This window comes from Hypanus sabinus, chromosome 14, assembly GCF_030144855.1.
Source record: "Hypanus sabinus isolate sHypSab1 chromosome 14, sHypSab1.hap1, whole genome shotgun sequence".
NCBI lineage: Eukaryota > Metazoa > Chordata > Chondrichthyes > Myliobatiformes > Dasyatidae > Hypanus > Hypanus sabinus.
Window position 1 is genome coordinate 82,608,439 of NC_082719.1, and position 21,381 is coordinate 82,629,819.

The 21,381-nt window shown below is 41.3% G+C and overlaps 1 protein-coding gene and 1 long non-coding RNA gene across 4 annotated transcripts in view; one reads left to right on the forward strand and one right to left on the reverse strand.

The window, feature by feature from the left end:
- Positions 1-12,067, forward strand: part of LOC132404934 (uncharacterized) — a 55,329-nt gene extending 43,262 nt beyond the window's left edge. Inside the window, exon 3 of the long non-coding RNA XR_009515711.1 lies at positions 7,795-12,067. This is a non-coding gene — a long non-coding RNA (uncharacterized LOC132404934). The remainder of the gene's footprint in view (positions 1-7,794) is intronic.
- A 138-nt stretch (positions 12,068-12,205) lies between these two features.
- The window catches only part of LOC132404927 (talin-1), a 230,382-nt gene continuing 221,206 nt past the window's right edge, over positions 12,206-21,381 (reverse strand). For all 3 annotated transcript variants that reach the window (XM_059989539.1, XM_059989537.1, XM_059989538.1), the window contains 5 exons: positions 19,528-19,653; positions 18,980-19,042; positions 17,732-17,914; positions 15,758-15,886; positions 12,206-13,796 (listed from right to left, as the gene is read on the reverse strand). In XM_059989539.1, the coding sequence (XP_059845522.1) occupies positions 13,665-13,796; positions 15,758-15,886; positions 17,732-17,914; positions 18,980-19,042; positions 19,528-19,653 (633 nt within the window). In that variant the 3' untranslated portion in view covers positions 12,206-13,664. The remainder of the gene's footprint in view (positions 13,797-15,757; positions 15,887-17,731; positions 17,915-18,979; positions 19,043-19,527; positions 19,654-21,381) is intronic.

Here is a 21,381-nt window from a genome sequence, read left to right on the forward strand (position 1 = left end):
CTGATTTTTGACCTCTATCCCCAGCTCAAGAGTTCAGATAGGGTGAGGAAAAGATCTTAATTTGTCACGTGTACATTGGAATGCATTGACCAACCGGAGATTGTGCTGGGGGCCATGTTCCTGGTGCCAACACAGCATGCCCGCAACTTACTAACCCTCACGTCTTGGGAATGTGGGAGGAAACCAAAGTGCCCAGAAGAAATCCATTTCCCCTCCATGCCTTCTCTCTCTCTCTCTCTCGCTGCTTGACTTGCTGAGTATTTCTAGGATTTTATCTTGTTGGCATCTAAGGATAGCATTCCACCAATAAGCAGGATATTGGCACAAGAGAGGACAGCAATGCACAGTCTGCTGGTGGAACTCAGTGAGTTAAGTGCAGGGTTTTCACCCAAAACAACCAAACTCCATTTCCCTCCTCAAATACTGCCCAACCCACAGAGTTCATGCAGTGCTTTAACATCTTGGACTATTTTTACTGTGCCCATAGTCTGTATTTTTTTAATCAATTATGCTATTGTTTGCACTGTTGTAACTATATGTTGTAACTATGTGGTTTTGTGGGTCTTGTAGCTTTAGTTTTTGGTCTTGTTTTTGTCTGGTGGATTTGGAGCTCCTTTCTGGGGAACGCGCTAGATGGTAGTGTGATATTAATACACAGCAGCCTCTCCGGACTCTGGATTGAGGATTGCCAAACGTTACGTGGATTTTCTGGTGTAGTCTGTTTTGTGATATCATTCTGGGGGAACGTTGTCTCATTTTTTAAACTGCATTGCATTTGTGGTTTCTAAATGACAATAAACTGAATCTGAATCTGTATATTGTGTTGCTCCAGATCGCAGCCTCTTGTGTCCGTATCATCGAGTGGCCTGTTGGGATTGCGACTGATTACTGCTTATTCTCCCTCCGGTGAAAATAATAGCGTAGGGTGTGGTATGGGAGGGAAGTCCTCAGAAATGGTTGAGATCGTCTAACCTACAGAAGGTCTGTCACACACAGTAGTTAGGCAATAGTCTGATACGATTAATGCACACTCCATGCTACTGAGTATGTCTTTCTTGTGCCTTGGAGTCCTGGACAGGAATACTGTGAACTCTTATGGTCAGGCTAGTGATTATTAACCACCTTTCCAACTATAATCAGGTAAAGGGGGGGTGGTTTGCATAGATAAGGACAATGGTTGGCATGGGGCTGCTGGGTTGAAGGAATGCTCTCCATGATACATGTATAGAAATTTACCAGTGTCTTTGGTGACAGACCAAATCTCCTCAAACTCCTACTGTAGTGGACTGGCTAATGCGCATGCTTCATGATGACATCAATGCATTGGGCCCAAGATGGATTCTCTGAGATAGACGCACAGGAACTTGAAGCTTCTCGCCCTTTCCACTCCTGACTTGTACGTTCTCCTGACTTCCCCTTCCTGAATAGGTCTGTACTACCACCACTAATCGAGTTAGCTGTGTCCAAAGGGAGACAGCTGTAATCCGGGCTAACAAGCAGGAGGTACAGTGGATTCTGGTTAATTGGTTAATTGGGGCAGCCGCTTATTCGGGACAACCCTTAAAGAACAAAAACAAATCGAGAAAACTGCCGGGATTCCCTTTGTTTATTTGGGTCACCATGCTGCTTGGTTGGGACAGGAGGCTGTTGCTAAACGGTTTCCAACTAGTGGCGGTCGTGTGCACTGGTGTGGCTGTCAGATGCTACACTGTGCTTAGAGCGAACTGTTGTTGAATAGCATCAGCTACATATGCTTGTGTTATGTTATCAAATCTGGCCGCCACATGCCAATACAAAAAGCAATTATTTGGGATAATTCTGCTTTTTACTTAAAAACAATTTAGACTTTAGCGAAGATGTCACAAAAAGATTTGACATTAGCCAAAAAAATTACTTGAGGTGACTGCACTGAGCTTGTTCATTTACAGTCAATCAGCAGAACATGGCAGCATACACTGGATGAATTGCTCCTATTTTTAGTAGGAACTACTACACAGTTTTATAGTAGTAGTGGTAGTGTTCTAATTTGTTCTGTATTTCAGTTAAATACATAACTTGCCACTCAGTTAAATGGTAACTGTCGTTTTTACACCTTTTTAAATATTTCCTTGGAAGGTCGGCTGATTGGGGCAACACTCACAAAATTCTGGAGAAACTCAGCGGGTCAGGCAGCATCTATAGAAATGAATAAACAGTTGACATTTCAGGCCGAGACCCTTCTTTAGGACCAAAAAGGAAAGGGAGAAGACGCCAGAATAAGAAGTTGGAGGAGGGGAAGGAGCATAGCTAGAAGGTGATAGGTGAAGGTAGATGTGTAGGGGAGGTAAAGGGCTGGAGAGGAAGGAATCTAATAGAACATAGAACAATAGAGTACAGTACAGGCCCTTTGGCCCGCAATGCTGTGCCGACCCTTAAATCCTGCCTCCCATATAACCCTCCACCTTAAATTCGAGGAGAGTGGAACAGAGGAGAAAGGGAAGGAGGGGACCCAGGGGAGGGGATAGGACAGTGAGAAGAAGAGTTAAGAGGACAGAGTAGGGACTAGAAGAAGGGGGGGGGGCACAATTGCCAGAAGGAGAAATCAATGTTCATACCATCAGGTTGGTGGCTACCTGGATGGAATATGAGGTGTTGCTCCTCTACCTTGAGAGGGCAAAAGATGAGTCCATGGACTGACATGTTGGAAGCAGAATAGGGATAGGAATGCTTGGCCACTGGGAAATTGCACTTTTGGCAGGTGGAGTGAAGATGCTTGACAAAACGGTGGTGGGTCTCACCAATGCAGAGGAGGCCTCATCAGGAACACTGGGCACAATGGCTGACTCCAGTAGATTCACAGGCAAAGTGTTGCCTCACCTGGACGGACTATTTGGAGACCTGAGAGGAGGTGAATGGGAAGGAAGGTACAGTACTTCCGTCACTTGCAATGATATGTACCAGGAGGGAGATTAGTGAAGAGGGATGGACAAGGGAGTTATGGAGGGAACAATTCCTGCAGAAGGAGGTGAATGGGGTGGGGGGAGATAAAGATGTGTTTGATAGTAGGATCCCGCTGAAGGTAGCGGAGGTTGTGGAGGCTTACGGTTGGTAGGTGAGGACACGAGGAACTCTATCCTTGTTAAGGCGGTGGAAAGATAGGATTATCACTGATCTCTGAGAAATGAAGGAGATGTGGGTGAAGGCAGCATCAATGGTGGAGGAAGAGAAGCCCTGTTCTTTGAAGAACAACACATCTCTGATGTTCTGGAATGGAAAGCCTCAACCTGGGAACAGATGCGGCAGAGACAAAGGAACTGAGAAAAGGAAAACACCGTGGGAATCAGTAGGTTTTTAAAAGATGTCAGTAGACGGTTTGTCTGCAGAGATGGATGCATGAAGCAGCACCAATGTAGCACAGGAAGAGTTGGGGAAATTTACCAGGGAGGCTTAGAACATGGATTGTTCTACATAGCCAATGGAACGGGAGGCCTAGCTGGAGCCCATGCGGGTGTCCTTCAGTTCGGAGAAAGTGGGGAGAGATAAAGGAGAAATCCGGTGAGGATCACTTCTGCCAAACAGAGGAGGGTGGTGGTGGAGGGAAGTGGTTGGGTTTTTTATTGAGAAAGAAACATAAAGCTTTAAGGTGTTTTTGATGGGGATAGGGATGTATATGGACAAGACATTTATGACGTAAATGAGGTGATCAGGGCCAGGAAATTGAACGTTGTTGAGGAGATCGAGAGCATGTGAAGTGTTGCAGATGTCGGTGGTAAGGGACTGAATTAAGGGGAATAGAATGGAGTCAAAATATACAACACGGATTCAGTGGGGCAGAAGCAGGCAGAAACAATGGGCCTACCTAGAGAAACAGGTTTGTGGATCTTGGGTAGTTGGTAGAAATTAGCAGTGTAGGGTAGTGGCCTATGAGTTTGGTAGCAGTGGATGGAAGCTCTCCAGAGTTGATGAGGTTAGTGATGGTGTTCTGATAGTCCAGAGTAGAGTCCTTTCAAGGGGTATGTAAGAAGTGCTGTTTGGCCTCAGCAAGGCAGAGGTCAGTCTGCCATGCTACAACAGCACCCCTTTGTCTGTGGGTTTGATGGCAAGGTTGAGATTGGTTGGAGAGGGTGGAGGACAGTGTGTTCAGAGGGGGTAAGGTCCGAGAAAGAGAGAGGGGTGTTGAGCCAGTTGATGTCTCTTAGAGATGAAAATGTCCAGAGCAGGCAGAGAACCAGAGTATCCAAGAAGAGGAGGAAGGTTGGAGATGAAGGGGTCATTGGTGCAGATTGGAGAATTCCTGCCAAGGAAGTGGGCTTGGTGACAGACAGAAGAAGAGCTTGGCATCGTGGTGGGAGCAGAGCTCACTGAGGTGCGGGTGAAGACGAATGAAAGTAAGGCCATTGCTGAGGACAGAACTTTCCACCTCAGAAAGGGGAAGGAATGGTGAAGGCATGGCAGGAATTAGGGCGGGGGGGGGTAGAATTGGTGGCATCAGAGGAGGGGGGAGGGTTCAATTGTTCAAGGAAGGTATGGTGGGATGAAGATGGAGGCTCTGAGAACCCAAGAGGTGAAGGGGGAGGCTGAGACATCCAATGCTGGAGGGTTGTGTTGGGGGAAGGGGAGCTGGGAGGCCTAGCATCGGCAAGGAAGGTTTCAGCCTGAAGGTTAATTGAGGAAGTGTATAATTGGGCCAAAATATACTGGTGCTGATGTGTCCCAATTAGCAGAATCCACTGTATTAGCAAAAACAACTGAAAGAAATCATCAGGCCAAGTGGTACATCTGGAAGCAAAAGGAACATATTAATCTTCATCAGAGGACCACAAGTATGTGCCATTGTTACATTTTCTGTTTATGATCGTTCATGTAGAACTACCTGTGCACAGTTCTTGTAAAGATTCATTCTGCATTTTCACTTTGACAACATTCTCTATGGCTAGTGTGGATTTGCTACTGGATTAGTGGGACAGATTAAGGACAAATTTCATAGCCCGGCATTCAGAAAGTACTATAGGCTCTCAATAACAGGAGAAGTATGTATCATCCCACAGTCAGTAACTTTGTTGGCCTTACACATTCGATAGAGTACAGCATACCAGTAGCATGACAATAACTTAACTTGTGGTGTGAACCTAGTAAGTCTTGCTAACAAAGCAAACTCTATACTTCCTCCCCAAAGCTGAAGGCTCTTGGCAAACCTAAGTAGTTTCACAACCAGAACAAAGTTCTGTAGCTTGAAGGCAAAAGAGATCACGAATTATCAGAAGCCACAGAGGTCATCCAAGAGGTGTAGAAGGTTGCATAGAGATATGGAGGGACAGGCTCAAGGAATATGGGCAGTAAGAAGTATTTTGGGATATCTGAGACTATAAAATGGTCAAGAATTTTTTTTGGTCTTTAACCTGTCACTCATAATTGTTGTACCATGACACTACAACAGCCAAACCAGGAAGAGGGATCTTGCTTGTTCACGTGCTCCCATGGTTGAGCAATAAAAAGAACAATAACTAGGCTGCAGTGAAGCCCACGGGGCATAGATGAGCCTGAATAAGACTGTAGAACCTACTTGGCTTTCAGGTTTGCTAGCTGCAACACTTTTGAAGGAATCATTAAAAATTATATATTATTGACATCTAACCCAATGCAGGAGTCAAGATCAGATTTCCCAGGATATCAGGAGAATTGGTTGAGAACTCAGAAACTATGTTTAGGTTTCACCTGGAATCTTGAAAACTACTGGCCCTTCTACTGAGAAATGCCAGCAATTCTGTCCAATAGAAATATACATATTTGTGAATCCACTAAAAAAGCAAAAATGTATCTGGAAGAAGTTTTAAAAACTCTTGGAATTTGATACACATTTGATGGGAAGAAGTGCTGGTCTATGGGAAAAATTCCAGAAAAGCTCACCAACTATTCTCTCAATTGGGCTATACTATAGGGATGATAGACTGAGTGACCTCCTATATATTATACAGTTTTATTATTTCCATTTCACTTCTTCTATTTTCCGGTTCAATGCTGACTGTAAACCTGTCAGAGCAGTTTTCATATTTAAGTTTAGTAGATTTAAAGGTTCAGCACTCTTCAGGAATGTAGGTCCCTCCCTAACAGCAGGAGACATGGAACAACTTTAGCTTCTCCTGTACAGGCACAAGTTACTGTTATTTCATAATCTGGCACTTTACTTGCCATTCAATTAGTCAGGCCATTGTGAGGCATGGAATGGAGCCATCCAGACAAGGAAATCCTAGATTTGATTTCCAGTCTGTGAAAATCCAACTGGGTGGATCAAGTGACACAAGTAGCCTTGGTTTCCTTGGGTTATGGTGGGAGGGATGGAAGCATCTATTCTCATTTGCTAGTAAGTGGCTAGTAAGGGGGATAGAGTGACTCAGAGAGGAGAGAATTAATTTCAGCCTCAACACCCCTCAAACAAGATGTTGATATCAAACCTACACCAGGGTAGAGCTTTTCAACAGATACTGATAGCTGAAGGAAACAAAAAGAATTGGTTTCAAGAAGTGCTCATAGTGTAATTATTCTCCTTCAAAAGATAGCAGAGGATTTTCATTGTGCTAATGCAAAACCTAAAATCAAAGACCAAGTCAGACAGAATGCCAAGAAGGGAGAGTTTGTTATCCAGAACATGACTGTGTTCCTTTCTGCGCACCATAAAGTTCATGACCATTTATGGCAAACTACCTGCTCATTTGTTGTAACTGGGTTGCAGATGAAGATTACATCTACATTTAGCATCCATCTGCTCAGCAGCCAAACATGATGTAAGCTTCATAGCAGAGCTGCTGAAAAATCACTTAACTAAAATGGCATTTCAGTCTATATTTTTTAAACAACATTGGCAAATATGAATTAGATCAGAATTTACACCTTATTTTGCAGTGGTTTCTCTTTCACTAATAATTCAAGATGGTCGACTAATGCATTCTTGGACTTCAAATTTATTTCAATTTTTTAAAATACAAGTAAACTTATATGTAAATTGTAGATTTAATTCAACTAGGGAATGTTGATTATGGAGCAGAATTGGGAATGAATTGCCCAAGTCAAAGCATCACAATATTTAATATAACTAAAAGATAAATTTTATCAGAAAGTCATGTAAATATACTCCATATCTTAGGCAAAACAAAGAGAAAAAATGCTGGTGCTGGAAATCTGAAGTGGAAATGGAAAATGTTGGCAGTCAACAGACCAAGAAACAATATTAAAGAGAAAAGAGAGGTAACATTTCAGCTCTGTGAAAAATCATCAGTCTGAAACTTCGATCCTGCTTCTGTCTCCCCAGATGCTGATTGAACTGCTGAGTATTTCCAGCATTTTCTGTTTCTATTTTATATTTTAAGCGCTGCAGCAAAGTTAAAGGAAATCAAAATCTATGCAATGAAGAAACAAGGCATGGATTAGAATTGGTAACAAATATTTCAGCCAGGGTTGAGATAGAGGGTCTAATAAGTTCCAATAATTTTGGTTTAAAGGGAGGATGAAATCACTTTTGGTTTTCTTTTGATCATTATTCAATAATACTGTTTGACAGAGATATTGGGAGAAAACCTGTAGGCAATTAGTGAGATACCAGATAAAACTGCATCCACCCCACACTATAGGGATGCAGGGGAAATAGACTAAAGGCAAACTATAATATACTGGCACCACAGAGGCATCCAGGGATTCGAGTGACAATCATCCAGTGATGTCAGGCTTTGACTGGTATGAGTGGTGATTGTAGTAATGTTTCACCGGATTGCATAATGGATTCCATGAAAAAATTATCAAGATTCTAATTTTTGACTCTAGGTCCAGCATTAATGTCCTTTAGAGCTGCCTCCTGGAGAAGATCAGAGATGAGGTCCTGAAAAGGACCAAGAACATGAGCTGACTCGTGGAAAAAACCAGAGATCATGAGCAACTCCTTCTCAAAGTGGCGAGGAAGACTGGGGTCTGATGTTGGTGTTTTTCTGTGTGGGCAATTCTGTTGTGTGTGAGAGAGGGTTTGTGGATTTTGATGCTATTGTTGCTGGTTATTTTTTTTTACGAAGATGGGGCTGGGGATTTAATGTCATCATTGATTTTTTTGCAAGTGAGGGGTTGAGGATTTGGGGATGCTCTGTTAGTTTTTTGTGCGGGGAGTTTGGGGTTTCTGAGTTTCGTTTCTTTTTCATGTTGGGGGGAGTGATGGGCGGTTCTCTTCAACAACTCACATGGTTCTTCTGTATTTCATGGCTACCTGGGGAAGACGAATATCAGAGTTGTATTGTACATGCATACTTTGACAATAAAATGAACCTTTGAACCGTTAATGCCTTAGCTATAAGGGCAACATTTAGTTTATGACAAGGATTTAAAGAGCTAATTTTGAATTTAATGCAGAAAAAACACACAGAGTGCTGGAGGAACACATAAGGTCAGGCAGCATCTAGGGAGGGGAATAAACAGTTGATGTTTCAGGCCAAGACCCTTCATCGGGAGTGGGACGCTGGTAAATTAAAATCTGTGTCTATCAATAGAACGGTATCTATGTTGACATCTGGTAGTTGGGACGCCTTCCAGACCATTGAGAGCGGTGGGGGCAGATTGCAGGACTGATACGAATCTTCCACTTCTCCCTGGGTTCAGGGTGATGGGGGAAGGACTGGCAAATGCGTTTATTCATTTGGGCATCACACTTTACAACATCGGGGATTGGAAGTTTGGGGTACAATTTCTACTGTTATAGATTTGCCTGTTCTCCCAGTGAGTGCCTGTGTTTCGTCTGGATGCTTCGGTTTCCTCCCACGTTCCAAAGAAAGATGCACAGGTTAGGGTCAGCATGCTGTGGACATGCTATGTTGGTATAGCAACACTCGCAGGCTTTTTCCAACACATCCACTGTGCTGTTTGCTGATGCAAATGGTGCATTTCACTGTACATTTCCATGTACATGTGATAAATAAGTTAATCTTTCTTTCACTTCAGTTCAGTTTCAGTTTATTGTCATTTAGAAACCACAAATGCAATGCAGTTAAAAAATGAGACAACATTCCTCCAGAATGATATCACAAAAGCATATGACAAAACAGACTACACCAGAAAATCCACATAACATTTGGCAATCCCCAATCCAGAGTCCGGAGAGGCTGCTGCATATTAATATTGCGCTACCATCTTAGCGCGTTCCCTGGAAAGGAGCTCCAAACCCACCAGACAAAACAAGACTACCCAGACACACCAAGTCAGGAGAAAAACTCTAGCACCCAACAAACCAAAAACTAAAGCTGCAAGACCTGCATAAAACCACATGGTTACAACTGTGCAAACAATAGCATAATTGATAAAAACAGACCATGGACACAGTAAAAATAGTCCAAAGATGTTAAAAGACTATAAGTTCGAAAGAAATCACCACACAGTTTCCACAAGTCCTCAGGGTCCCGATAGACTCGTCATCCCACGCCGGCGGCAGAAGGGAATACCCCCGCTATGGACTTCCACAGCGCTGCCGGACTCAGCCTCACAGACGCAGCACACAGTGAAAGCACCCTGACCACAGCGGACTCAAGTCCATCGAACCTCTGAGCCTCCGACCATACCCTCAAGCACCATCCTCTGCCGAGCACACGACGCCCCCACCACCGGCCACATGACCCCGAGGACTGGGGGCCTGTTCTTCCCAGCAGAGACCCGGACTTCACAGCAGCAGCAGCAATGAAGAAGGCCTTCCTGGAGATTTCCAGATGTTCCTCTGTGCTCCCACGTCCGTTTTTCATCAGATTAGGATTGCGCACGGCACCCCACTTAACAAATAACAGAGGATCAGCTCCGGAGTGGCCGCTGCAAGCTGCGTCATGCTGCCATCTAAATGGAGCTGCACTGAGAACCTAAATTAGCAAAATCCATGAGTGACTGAGTGATCAACGTAGTTGGCTCTTGAGTTGTTTTTCTTGAAATGAGGAGAGAGTGTGAATGCAATCAAGGACACATATGGATTAGTATTAGATCGTTGATTCAAGTCTCACATTAAAGGACATGAGCAAAGTTGAAAGACAATGAACTGAGGTGGTCAGGAAATTGGCCTCAGAGAAGGAAGACATTTAGTAATGGTTGTTTTTCATCTGGGGAGCAGCAAAATTAAAAATCAGTGTTTCAGTAGTGTCCGTGCTGGGTCCAGCTTCTAATTTTGTAAGATGGTGGTGGTTGGCATCTCTCGAAGGACAGTGGGTGATGATCATCATCACAAGCATTGGTGGAAGAAACGGAGATCCTGAGATGCCCAGTCGTCAACATCCACCTCTGAACTTCACGAGTGTAGTCTAAAGGAAAGCTTAATGAAGCAATACGTTTGGCACCAGCTCGGCTGCAGGAGCTGCCGGAAGGATGTTCAATGACATCAAGCCGCCTTAGGGATTCCACTCTGGATTTGCTCCCTGGGTTTACTCCCGCAGCCCCCATCTCTCCTGAAGCTGCCCACAAGGTAGTGGGGTTATTTACCCTCAGCTGGGGATCAGGTTGATGAGCACCAGGGCATGTCCACACACCAGAGGTCCTGCGTGCTGCGTATGTAGGGGCCAGACTGCCTCCCCGCCCTCTGTAGCTCAGTTTCTGTGTATCACCAGCGAGGAGGCACTACACGAGGCTTTCTAGTGGAGAGGCTATGTACTGGCAGGGTGAGACTTACACATTCGGCACCTCTTCTTGCAAGACCGCTAAGCCAGCGGTGGAAGCTGAAAGTGAGAGCGACAAGTACTACCCAGTACTCTACCACACTAGACGTGTCACAACAACCATTTTCGTAGATACAAGTAGTTTAAAAGTGCTTGTGCAATATAGTCAAATTGTGTGGATGACATCAAGTGGGATGGTTATACATGAGAAGACTCTTACTGGAATGGGTAGACCTGTGGCAGCTGGAATCTAATGCAGGGAAGTGTGAAGTGAATCATTTTGGCAGGAAGAACGAGAAGTGCATACGTAGGTCAAATAAAACCATTTCAAACAGGGTGCAGGCCTGCAAAGCACAAGTCTTTGATGGTAGCACAGCAAATGAGTAACAAAATTGGAATTATTTGGCTTTATTGAGAATGACAGAATATAAAAAGCAAAGTAGTAATGCATTATACCCTGATGTTGCACATTTAATGTAGGTGGAGGATTTATTTAAAAATACATATGAGGACTGTACGTCCCTGTCGCAGTGGTGTGGAGGCTGAATTGTTAAAAAATTTGGAGATGCTGAAAGTAGGAGGATTGAGCAGATGAAGGGGACATATCACATTAGCTGATTACACAAGCAACAAACAGGCTGGAGACAGAAAGCTGCCAGTCAGGGAATTGCCCGAGAGCGGAAAACAAACCGGTGTTCAGTCCTCTGCTCTGTGCCAGCCAGGATTCCACCCCTGAGCTTGTCCCGTCTGTCTGCATTTGACTCGTCTCCCTTTCTTCTCACTACTACCAGCAGGCAGGAGGCACAGGAGACTCGGGTCCAACGCTGCCAGGTTGGGGAGCAGCTGTTGCCCTGTAAGCCATTCGGCTCCTGGACCAGCTTCACTTGTTTCCGCGCTGAACTAACTCTGCAGATCACGTTCTCAGTGCTATTGCTTACTTTTTAAAAATTATTTGCATGATTTCAGATTGGATGTTGGTCAGTATTTGCTAACTGTGGTTTTCCGTGTTTTGCATTGCATTTTATTTGTTTTTCTGTGGGCGCCTGCGAGGAAATGAATCTCAAGGTCATACATATATACTGTACAAAATTCGATCACACATTTACTTTGCACTTTGAGGTGAATGTTAATATGAACAAGCAGAAAAGTACCTTGAGGCCAAGACCAGGTCAGCCCTTACTGAATGAAAGAGCAGCCTCCGGGGATCACACGTGTTCCTGTTCCCATCTCTTACGCTCTCATAATCTCCAACACACTAGCTGAATATATTAGATACATTATCAATAATTATCAATATCAATTGAATATATTCAATTGCGGCTTTTAAAATTCTAAGTGGATAAACACTTTATAGAATAGAGAAATGGGACCCTCTTCAATATTTTTCAAAAGCTAGTAGACACGCTGGGTTAAATGGCTGCTTCTGTGATATGAGGCATTCACTTGTCTGATTCTATAACAGACAGGCTTGCCTTTATACATGCACAGATCCCAATGCCACTCACCTTTGGGTGCCTCCAACTTGCCCTCAGTGAAGCAAAATAAAAATCATTCACAAAATACAACCCTTAGTGAAAACCAACTTTATTCACCAAATGAGCCACCAAATAAAAACACAAGTAATCTTCCAAATTGTATTGGAAAGTTGGTAGTCATTAAATGTTAATATTAGAAGCACATTGTATGAAAATAAAGTGATATTTAAAGGCAATGGAGCTTAAGTAACAAGTTAAGTTTGCAAGATAAATGTGAATGTGAGGCAGTTATGCAAAATAATTGATGATTTACCATTTGAAATGTTCTGGAAGAGGCCTGAAAACATGCGTGTTTCCTGTGGCATAATAGAGCACTTGATAAAAGTATTAGACACAATTGCCTGAAATTCCCATTAATGAAGCACGTAAACAAATATTAAAAAGAAACAAATTCTAATATTAAAGATTTGCACACAGATTGCCCTATGTTATTGCGATTAAAAGGTTCACTTATTTAAGATACAGATACAAACACCTGAAAGTACTACACCCAATGCATGAAAATATTAAGGCTACTAGTTAAGAAGAGACCAAGAACCCAAAACTAATTGGTAATATATTAAAAGGTAAATTTTCTTTTGGTTAGATGCTGAACATGTTTCACTGAACTTGCAATTTAGTTAATTAAAGCCGGACATAATAAAAATTACAGGCAATACCTCACAATATTTTCAAAACAAAATAAATTTGCAGAGTCCAATACTTTCAAACTCTGAATTCTTTAAAAGATATTTCTCTGTTTACTGGAAACACAACAACTTTACAGGCCAAAACGAGATTAAACATTTTGATTTTAAAGGCACCCTGCTGAAATACTGCATTATTCATGTACATCTGGTTAAAATATAGAAAAAAAGTTAGGAAGTAACACTAATTCCCCAAAAACACAGCATTTCTGACCTGATTTAAGACAACGTTACTGTTGCTGTTATAGGGAGGGTTTGTTTTTCCATTATGGAATTTTAATGATATGTATCATTTAGCCTCTGAAATTTAAAATTAATCTATGTGGCACACACTTCTTCATCTCCTATTGCTGCTTTAATTCACTGGTATCGTTGGCTTTATACCATTATATTGGGAGGTACGGCTCTTGCGCATTTTCTTTGGAATTTATCAAATATATCTCCCGACTTCCTGGCTTCATAAACTTTAAAAAATATCATACAAAGGCTTTACAGCAAAATTTTCAATGTCATCAATACTGCAACCACTCGTTTCAGTCTCATACTATTGCATACACACATTAATTATTCCCTTCTATGCACAAACATGTTAAATGTGAATGAACATGTGCAGATTTATAGAATGCAGAAAAACTTAGGAAATGGATCGCTTATTGCACCTTTTGGGGAATTATGAACAAGCTATTGCATGAACATTTCAAAAAAAATCTGGCCACAGATTTATCTGGATTAGATCTTTTGCTGTTGATTAATGAACTAGATGCCTGGCCAGGGTTAGCGGTTGGCTTGTTTCGGCCAGACTGCACTTAATTATCCTCTTGGTCACAAAGTTCTGAAGGAAGGAATCTATACTGCTGCTGACGGATCATTGCAAGCTTCTTACGAGCATCTTCGAGTTCCCTTTCCTTCCGCAGCATCTCCTCCTGGGCTGCAATAATCTGCAAAGAAAACAGCTGATCACTTAGAGCACAGCACACACAAGCAATTCTTCATCACTCACGTTCAGATTCAAATACCTCGGCATGGATAGAACTTACAAACCCAAAATGCTGGAAAAACTCTGCAACACTAGGAATGGCAATGTGAGCAGTTTCTCTTTCAATAGCTGCTGCCTGATTTGCTGAATGTTTACAGTATTTTTAGTTCTTATTTCAGACTTTCATCATCTGCTTTTATGATTTCCAGTTACACCAGAAGTAAATGCCCACTATTCATTGTTTGAGATGTTGTGAAAACACTGAAGTCCTCTCCCTGAACCCCATTAGTGGAGCAGCTTTTGTTTTAGGGCAATCAAGCAGCTTTGTGGTCAATTTCTGCCAATATAAAGTATTAATTTTTACATTTATTTAACTAAATTACTGAAGGTCTTTAATGAAAGGCCTAGATCGAGTGTTTGTTGAGAGAATGTTTCCTATAGTGTGCAAGTCCAAGAACCAGAGGGCACAGCCTCGGAACAGGATGCCCCTTTAGAACAAAGATGAGGAATTCCTTTATTCTGTGGAATTCATTGCCACAGACGCCTGTGGAGGCCAAGTCAATGGGTATATTTAAAGTGGAGGTTGATAGGTTCTTGATTAGTCAGGACATAAATGCTTATGGGGAGAATCCAGAGATTTAGATGCATGGGTTCCAAGGCAAATTGGCTGTTTGGATTCAGAACTGGCTTGCGCATAGAAGACAGAGGTTAGTGGTTGAAGGGAGTAATTTGAGCTGGAGGTCTGTACTTAGTGGAGTTCCACATGGATCTGTGCTGGGACTTCTGTGATTTGTGGTGCATACAAATGATCTGGATGAAAATGTAGATAGGTGGGTTAGTAAATTTGTGAATGACACCAAGTTTGGAAGAGTTGTGGACAGTGTACAAGATTGGCAAAGAATACAATATAGACCAGTCGCAGATATGGGCTAAGAATCTGCAGATGGAATTTAACTGAGATAAATGTGAGGTGTTGCACCTCAGTAGGGCAAATGCTAGGAGACAGTACACTGTTAAGGGAAGGTCCTTCACAGTGTTGCTGAGCAGAGAGATCTTGGGATCCAAGTTCATAGCTCCTTGAAAGTGGCTACACAAGTTGATAAGGTGGTTAAAAGGCTTATGGAATGCTTGTTTCTATTAGTTGAGGCATTAAGTTCAAATGTTAGGAGGTTCTGTTGCAACTTTATAAAACCCTGGTTAAGCCGCATCTGGAATATTTTGTACAGTTCTGGTCACCTCACTATAGGAAGGATATTGAGGTTTTGGAGAGGGTGTAGAAGAGGTTTATGGGATGCTGCCTGGTTTAGAGGGCATGTGCTATCATAAAAAGTTGGATAAACTTGGATTTTCTCTTAAGAGTGTCAGAGGCTGAGGGGAGATCTGATAGAGATTTACAAAATGATGAGAGGCAAAGGTAGAGTAGACAGGGTGCATCTGTTTCCCAGGGTTGAAATGTCTAATACCAGACAGCATGCATTCAAGGTGAGAGGAGGTAGGTTCAAGGGGGATGGGAGGGGTAAGTTTTCTTACTCAGATAGTCATGGACACCTGGAATGCACTGCCTGGTATGGTGGTAGAAGCAGATACATTAGATGATTTTAAGAGATATTTGGATAGGTAAAGTAGTTGGAGGGATGTGGACATGGTGTAGGTAGGAGGAATTAATGTTTGGGTGCTTTTGATTTGCTCTTTAGCTGTTTGGCACTACATTGTATGTCAAATGGCCTGTTCCTATGCTGTACTGTTCTATGTTCTAATGTAGTTGAGAGGGATAATAAATCAGCCAGGTTGGAATGGGGGAGCACACTCAATGGGCTGTAGGGCCTACTTCTCCTACGTCATATGGTTTAAATACCCTTTGAGATTTTAACAAATACCCTTTGGCTTATTAGCTGTCATTTCCAACACAATCCATTCACTCACCTGAGCAATGCCACCAACCATCTTATTCTTGACGACCACATTTTCCTCTTCATGATCATTGAATGCTGCAGCCTTCTGGGCAGCTTTCACGAGATTGTCCGATGCTCTCTTCACAGCGTTCCCTGCGGTCTGTGAAAGAAAAGCGCCAAGTGACCATTCAAAATTAAAGTGGAGTTAGGACTAGAAGTTCGCCAGAAGCTGCGGACAAAAGACTGTTAAATGTTATAAGACCACTAAACGGTTGCCTTGTATGATAAATGGATTCTTGGCCTCACAATCTATCTTATGATCATGCATTTATTCTTTAGCAGCACCGCACTTTCTCTGTGATTGTTACATGTTATTGTGCATCGTTATTGTTTAACCTTGTATAATGTGTAATGATTTGATCTGCATAATCATTAGTCAAAACAAGCTTTTCACTCTATCATGGTACATGATAAAATAAACCAATTCCTAGAACTCTATACTATAATTATTCTGAAAATGTCTTCCTGAATATTACATATGTGAAACAAAAAGGTGCAATAAAATGCGAATAAATGCAAGACCATTGGCATTTATTGTCATGCACACAAGTATGGCAAACTGTGGGTACAAAGAGAAACATCACAGACACGTGATCCAGAAACACACAGGACAGATAATTTATTTATAATTTATGTACAATTTATATATATGTGTGCTATCTGTATTTATACAACTAAAGCTGATCACTGATCGTATACCATATGTACCCAATGTACTAGTGTAGTGTTGGGATAAATGATGAATAGGGTGCTTAAAGATTAAGATGTCACTAGTTTACCAGGTATCAGAAAGCAGTGCCTTCTGATACGCTTACAACACCTGGACCATCTACAGCAGGAACCTTCCGGTACTAGGAAGTCACTACTAAAAGCATCAAATTCAGAATCAGGTTTAATATCACAGGCAAATGTCATAAATAGTTAAATTAAATAAGTAGTGCAAAAACACAAATGAAAAAAAAAGTAATGAGGTAGTGTTCGTGGGTTCAATGTCCATTCAGAAATTGGTTGGCAGAGGGAAAGAAGCTGTTCCTGAATTGTTGAGTGTGTGCCTTCAGGCTTCTGTACCTCCTCCTTGATGATAACAATGAGAACAAGGTATCACCTCAGTGATGGGGGTTCTTAATGATGACCGCTGCCTTTCTGAGGCATCACCCTCAAATTAATTAGGATTTATTCATCACACGTACATGGAAATATACAGTGTAATGTGCCTTCTTCCAGCACTGAGGCCCTAAACACAAAGTGGGATACTTTGGGCAGTGCACATTGCCTGCATTCCTGTGCTTCATTACTTGTTCAAAAGATTCAAGGATAGTCTTAAAGCTTCCTTGGGGAAAAGAATACAACACTCTCACTGACACCTGGGAATCCGTGACCTATGATTGCTTAAAGTGGAGGAAGAGCATTTGGAATGGTACAATGGAGAGAGTCTGTGTATCAGGTGCTGACAAGAACGGGAGGGACGTATCACTTCAGGAACTACCCATGGAGGAGTCTCTGGTCCCACTAGCCTCATTAATCACCTAAGATCCCATAAAATCAGGGTGGAAGCAAGTCATTCTCAATTCACGGAGAATCTTAGTAAGAAGGATAAATTATTCTCAACTCTAATCTGTCGAGAATGTTACTGAAATTGACAAATCGTATATACTTTTAGTAGATGTTGGATTTTATTTTCCGGCATGTGTGTTTTCTGCTAGTTTAAGGATCAGTAGAGGTTCTATGATTAAATTCCAAGACCTTTCACAATATTGAGGGCAATTTTTTTACTTAAACTGAGAGAAAATCTCCAAAGGTCAAGAAGGTATGTACAATGAATAAAACACTAAGAGTGCTTGATAGCTGGGCTGCTGATAGAATTTGTGTATGCCACCAGTTGTGTGTTAATATTTGAAATGGCATGAATTGTATTTACCGCAAAAGGCCTCGACACTTTTCATACCTGAAGTCTCTTCATGGCCTCCGAGTCCTGATCAGCCTTCACCTTGCAGGCCACTAACAGCTGAGCTGTGGACGCTGCCACCTGTTTGGCTGAAGAGATGAGCTTCTCCTCACTGGCGTGACCTTGGACAGCTGCATTGGCTGCTTCACACAAACTGCTGGTAGCAGCAGCCACCATCCGAGCCTGTTAAAGCAGGTATGTTACATGTCTGAGCTTGAAACAACAGTAGCAAAATGTAAGAACTAAATAGGATGGTCTATATTCTGGTATTTGCTTAACTTAAGTTACAGAGATTTCAAAATCCTTTGAAGTTCCTTAGATTGCTCTAACCAGTTAACAATGCATAAATATTGTTTGGGAGTTTCTTAAAAGTGATACATCATAATACGTTTATTTTCTGTGTACTTTTGGAAGGGGGAAAGCCGCAGGGTGATGTAAATATAAACACGTAAGCATCTTCATATTTGTTCACAACTAAAATTAATGCAAGCAATGGAACTGTAAAGCATAGGTGCACATTTTCATGGGTTAAACAGGATTTCAAAAGCTCTTTAGTCTCCAGTTAACTTGATGCTCATGGGGGTATAAGCTGTGCGTATTTTCAAACCAAGGAAGTCTCAAAAAGAGAAAGCAATTTTATACCCATTTATTGCTATGCCTAACATTTAATGACTGAGGTAGTTTTTTTTTTGTAGTGGAAGCATTAGATCGAAAGACACAGGAGCACAATTGGGCCACTGGGCCCTTGTGTCTGTCCAGCCATTTAATCCTGATTAATCTTATTTTTCAACCTTTTCCTCTCAGAACTCTGAATCCCCCTGACTAATCAATAACCTATCACTCTCCATTTTAAATATACACAGTCTACTTACCTCTCAGCCCTCTGTGGCAACAAACACCAAAAACACACCAACGCTCTGTCTAAAGAAATTCTCCCTGATCTCAGTATTATAGGCACATCTTTTAATTCTGAGAATGAGCCCTTTGATCCTAGACTTCCCTACTAATGGAGACATCACCTGCATGTAAACTCTATTCAGGCCTTTCAATGAGACCTCCCTCATCCCTCTGAACTCCACTGAGTGCAGGCCGAAAAATATCAAACACCCCTCATACATTAACATTTTCATTCTCCTGAACCTCCACAGGACCCTTTTCATTGCCAGTACATCCCCCCGTAGACGCGGGGCCCAAAAGTGCTTACAGCATTCCAAATGTAACTGTACACATATTAAACACAATACTCACTGCTGAAATGAGGCCTTGGGACCACTGGCCATCGTCGACTGCATTTGCTGGCACAGCTCCAACCTACAGGAACAAAATCAGAATTGATTATCTTCATTTTAGGATATATAAAAAAATAATTTATTAGGTCAATGTTGGTCTTTTTTTTTAATTGAGTTCTTTTGGGATGCTTGCCTTGGGGCTACCAGTAAGCAAACACATCTCAAGGTTGTATAATTAGTACATACTCCAATATGAAATGTACTTTGAAACTTTTGAAGCAAATTGGTTAAAAAGTTAGCTTTTATACAAGTTAAGATTTTTGACAATTAGCATAAATTCATAGTAATTTTTGTTGTACTAATTCCTGAGAAGGTTGATGCAATAGTAGGTGTAGATATGAGACCTCACAATGTAAATGGCACAAGCACATAAACTCTTTATGATGCTGAGAAAATATAAAATACATAAAATATTATAAAAGTAATAGATGACTTTCATTAAATGTCCACATTCAGGCTAATTTGTAAAATTATCTGGAACTAGGTTATTATTATTTTTTTTTTTACCTTGCCTTGAGCCACAAGCTCTCTCTGAGCAGCTGAGGCAGCTTTCACGAGGGCACTGGTTGCTGCGGCAATTGATTTGGCCGCCTCCAGAATTTGTTCTTCAAAGTTAAGACTTTCATCGGCTTGCTGTTGGATTAAATTTTTAGATTAGTTATGAGTGTAAAATTATTGAAAATACATGTCAAGAACCACTACTCTGAATTTACCAAGACTGTTAAACAAAATTAACTCAAGTTCAATATAATGAAGGGTTCAGAGAACTGATCACAAAAAATAAATCTTTTTTAAAAATATTCTGTCCATTTAAAAGAGTGTAAGATACATATATATTGCATTAACTCACTAAATATTGTGTTACTAAATATGGAGTTCCATTAATGAAACATTGAAGTGTAGTAACATTAATATGCCACCTTTTAAAATGTTGTAAAGACAAGAAACTATACAAATATGTTTGATATATAGTTGAGTTTTAGTTAACAACCTAATATAGCAAACATATCAGACAGTCTCTTGTACAATATTTGTATAGTGCTAATCAAAATATTTATTATACTGTAAATAACTTTATTACTAAATAGAGACTGATAGTGTCAAAATTAATACCATGATTCAAACAAAGAGATTTGGATGCCGTGGTTGTAACATACATGCATGATACAATATTTTTAAAAGAAATTGCTAAAAGTTCAGCCAAGTGTAACAATTTACTTTTTCCAATGCATTAACTGTGAGAATTCATCCACTCATACAGTTACAGATCACATTTTTGCAAACTTTGATTGTGACTGTTAAGTTTTTTTTTAAAATGAAACTAGACTATTCATGTTCTGAGGTCTAAAGTCCACAACAATCCACTTACATTCCGCTTACTCAGTATGTAGAAACATTTTAAGGTGAGACCCTGAAAGGTCAGAGACCCAAGTGCAAACCCATCTACCTTGAATAAACTAATGCCCAATGTAGACTTGGGCTTTCATTCCAGGGAACCTGAGGAATCCCTCTTCTATCCACTGCTGTAAATATGCACATGGATGAACTACAGACAAGGACAAGCTTCTCTGTCTGTGATTAATTTCATAATTAAGTCATCAGCCAATATATTTCTGTGTTAAATCAGTCTGTTGGGTAAAAGAGTGGATAGTCACAGCAGGTTTGTAACTTTACCCACAGTGCCAATTGGCTACTTCCAGGATAAGATGATTAAGGTAATAGAGTCACAGAGATGTAGAGCACAGAAACAGGCCCTTTGTTCCAACTAGTCCGTGCAAAAACCATTCAAACTGCCTACTCCCATTGGAATGCACCAGGGCCACAGCCCTCCATACTGCTACTATCTATGTACCTATCCAAACTTCCCTTAAACCTTGAAACTGAGCTTGCATGCACCACTTATGCTGGCAGTTCATTCCACACTCTCACGGTCCTCTGAATGAAGAGGCTTCCCCTCATTGGCTCCTTAAACTTTTCACCTTTCACCCTTAACCCTTGACCTCTGATTGTAGTCCCACCCAGTATCAGCGCAAAAAGCCTACTTGCATTTACCCTATCTATACCACTCATAATTTTGTATATCTCTATCAAATCACCTCTCAATCTTCTACAGAATACAGTCCTAACCTATTCAACCTACCCTTACAGCTCAGGTCTTCCAGTTCCGGCAACATCCTTGCAAATTTCCACTGTCCTCTTTCAATCCTATTTACATCTTTTCTGAGGTGACCAAAACTCCACAAAAATTAGGCCTCACCAATGTTGTATACAACTTCAACATAACATCCTACTTCCTATACTCAGTACTTTGGTTTATGAAGGCCAATGTGTCAAAAGCTTTCTTTAAGACCCAATCTACCT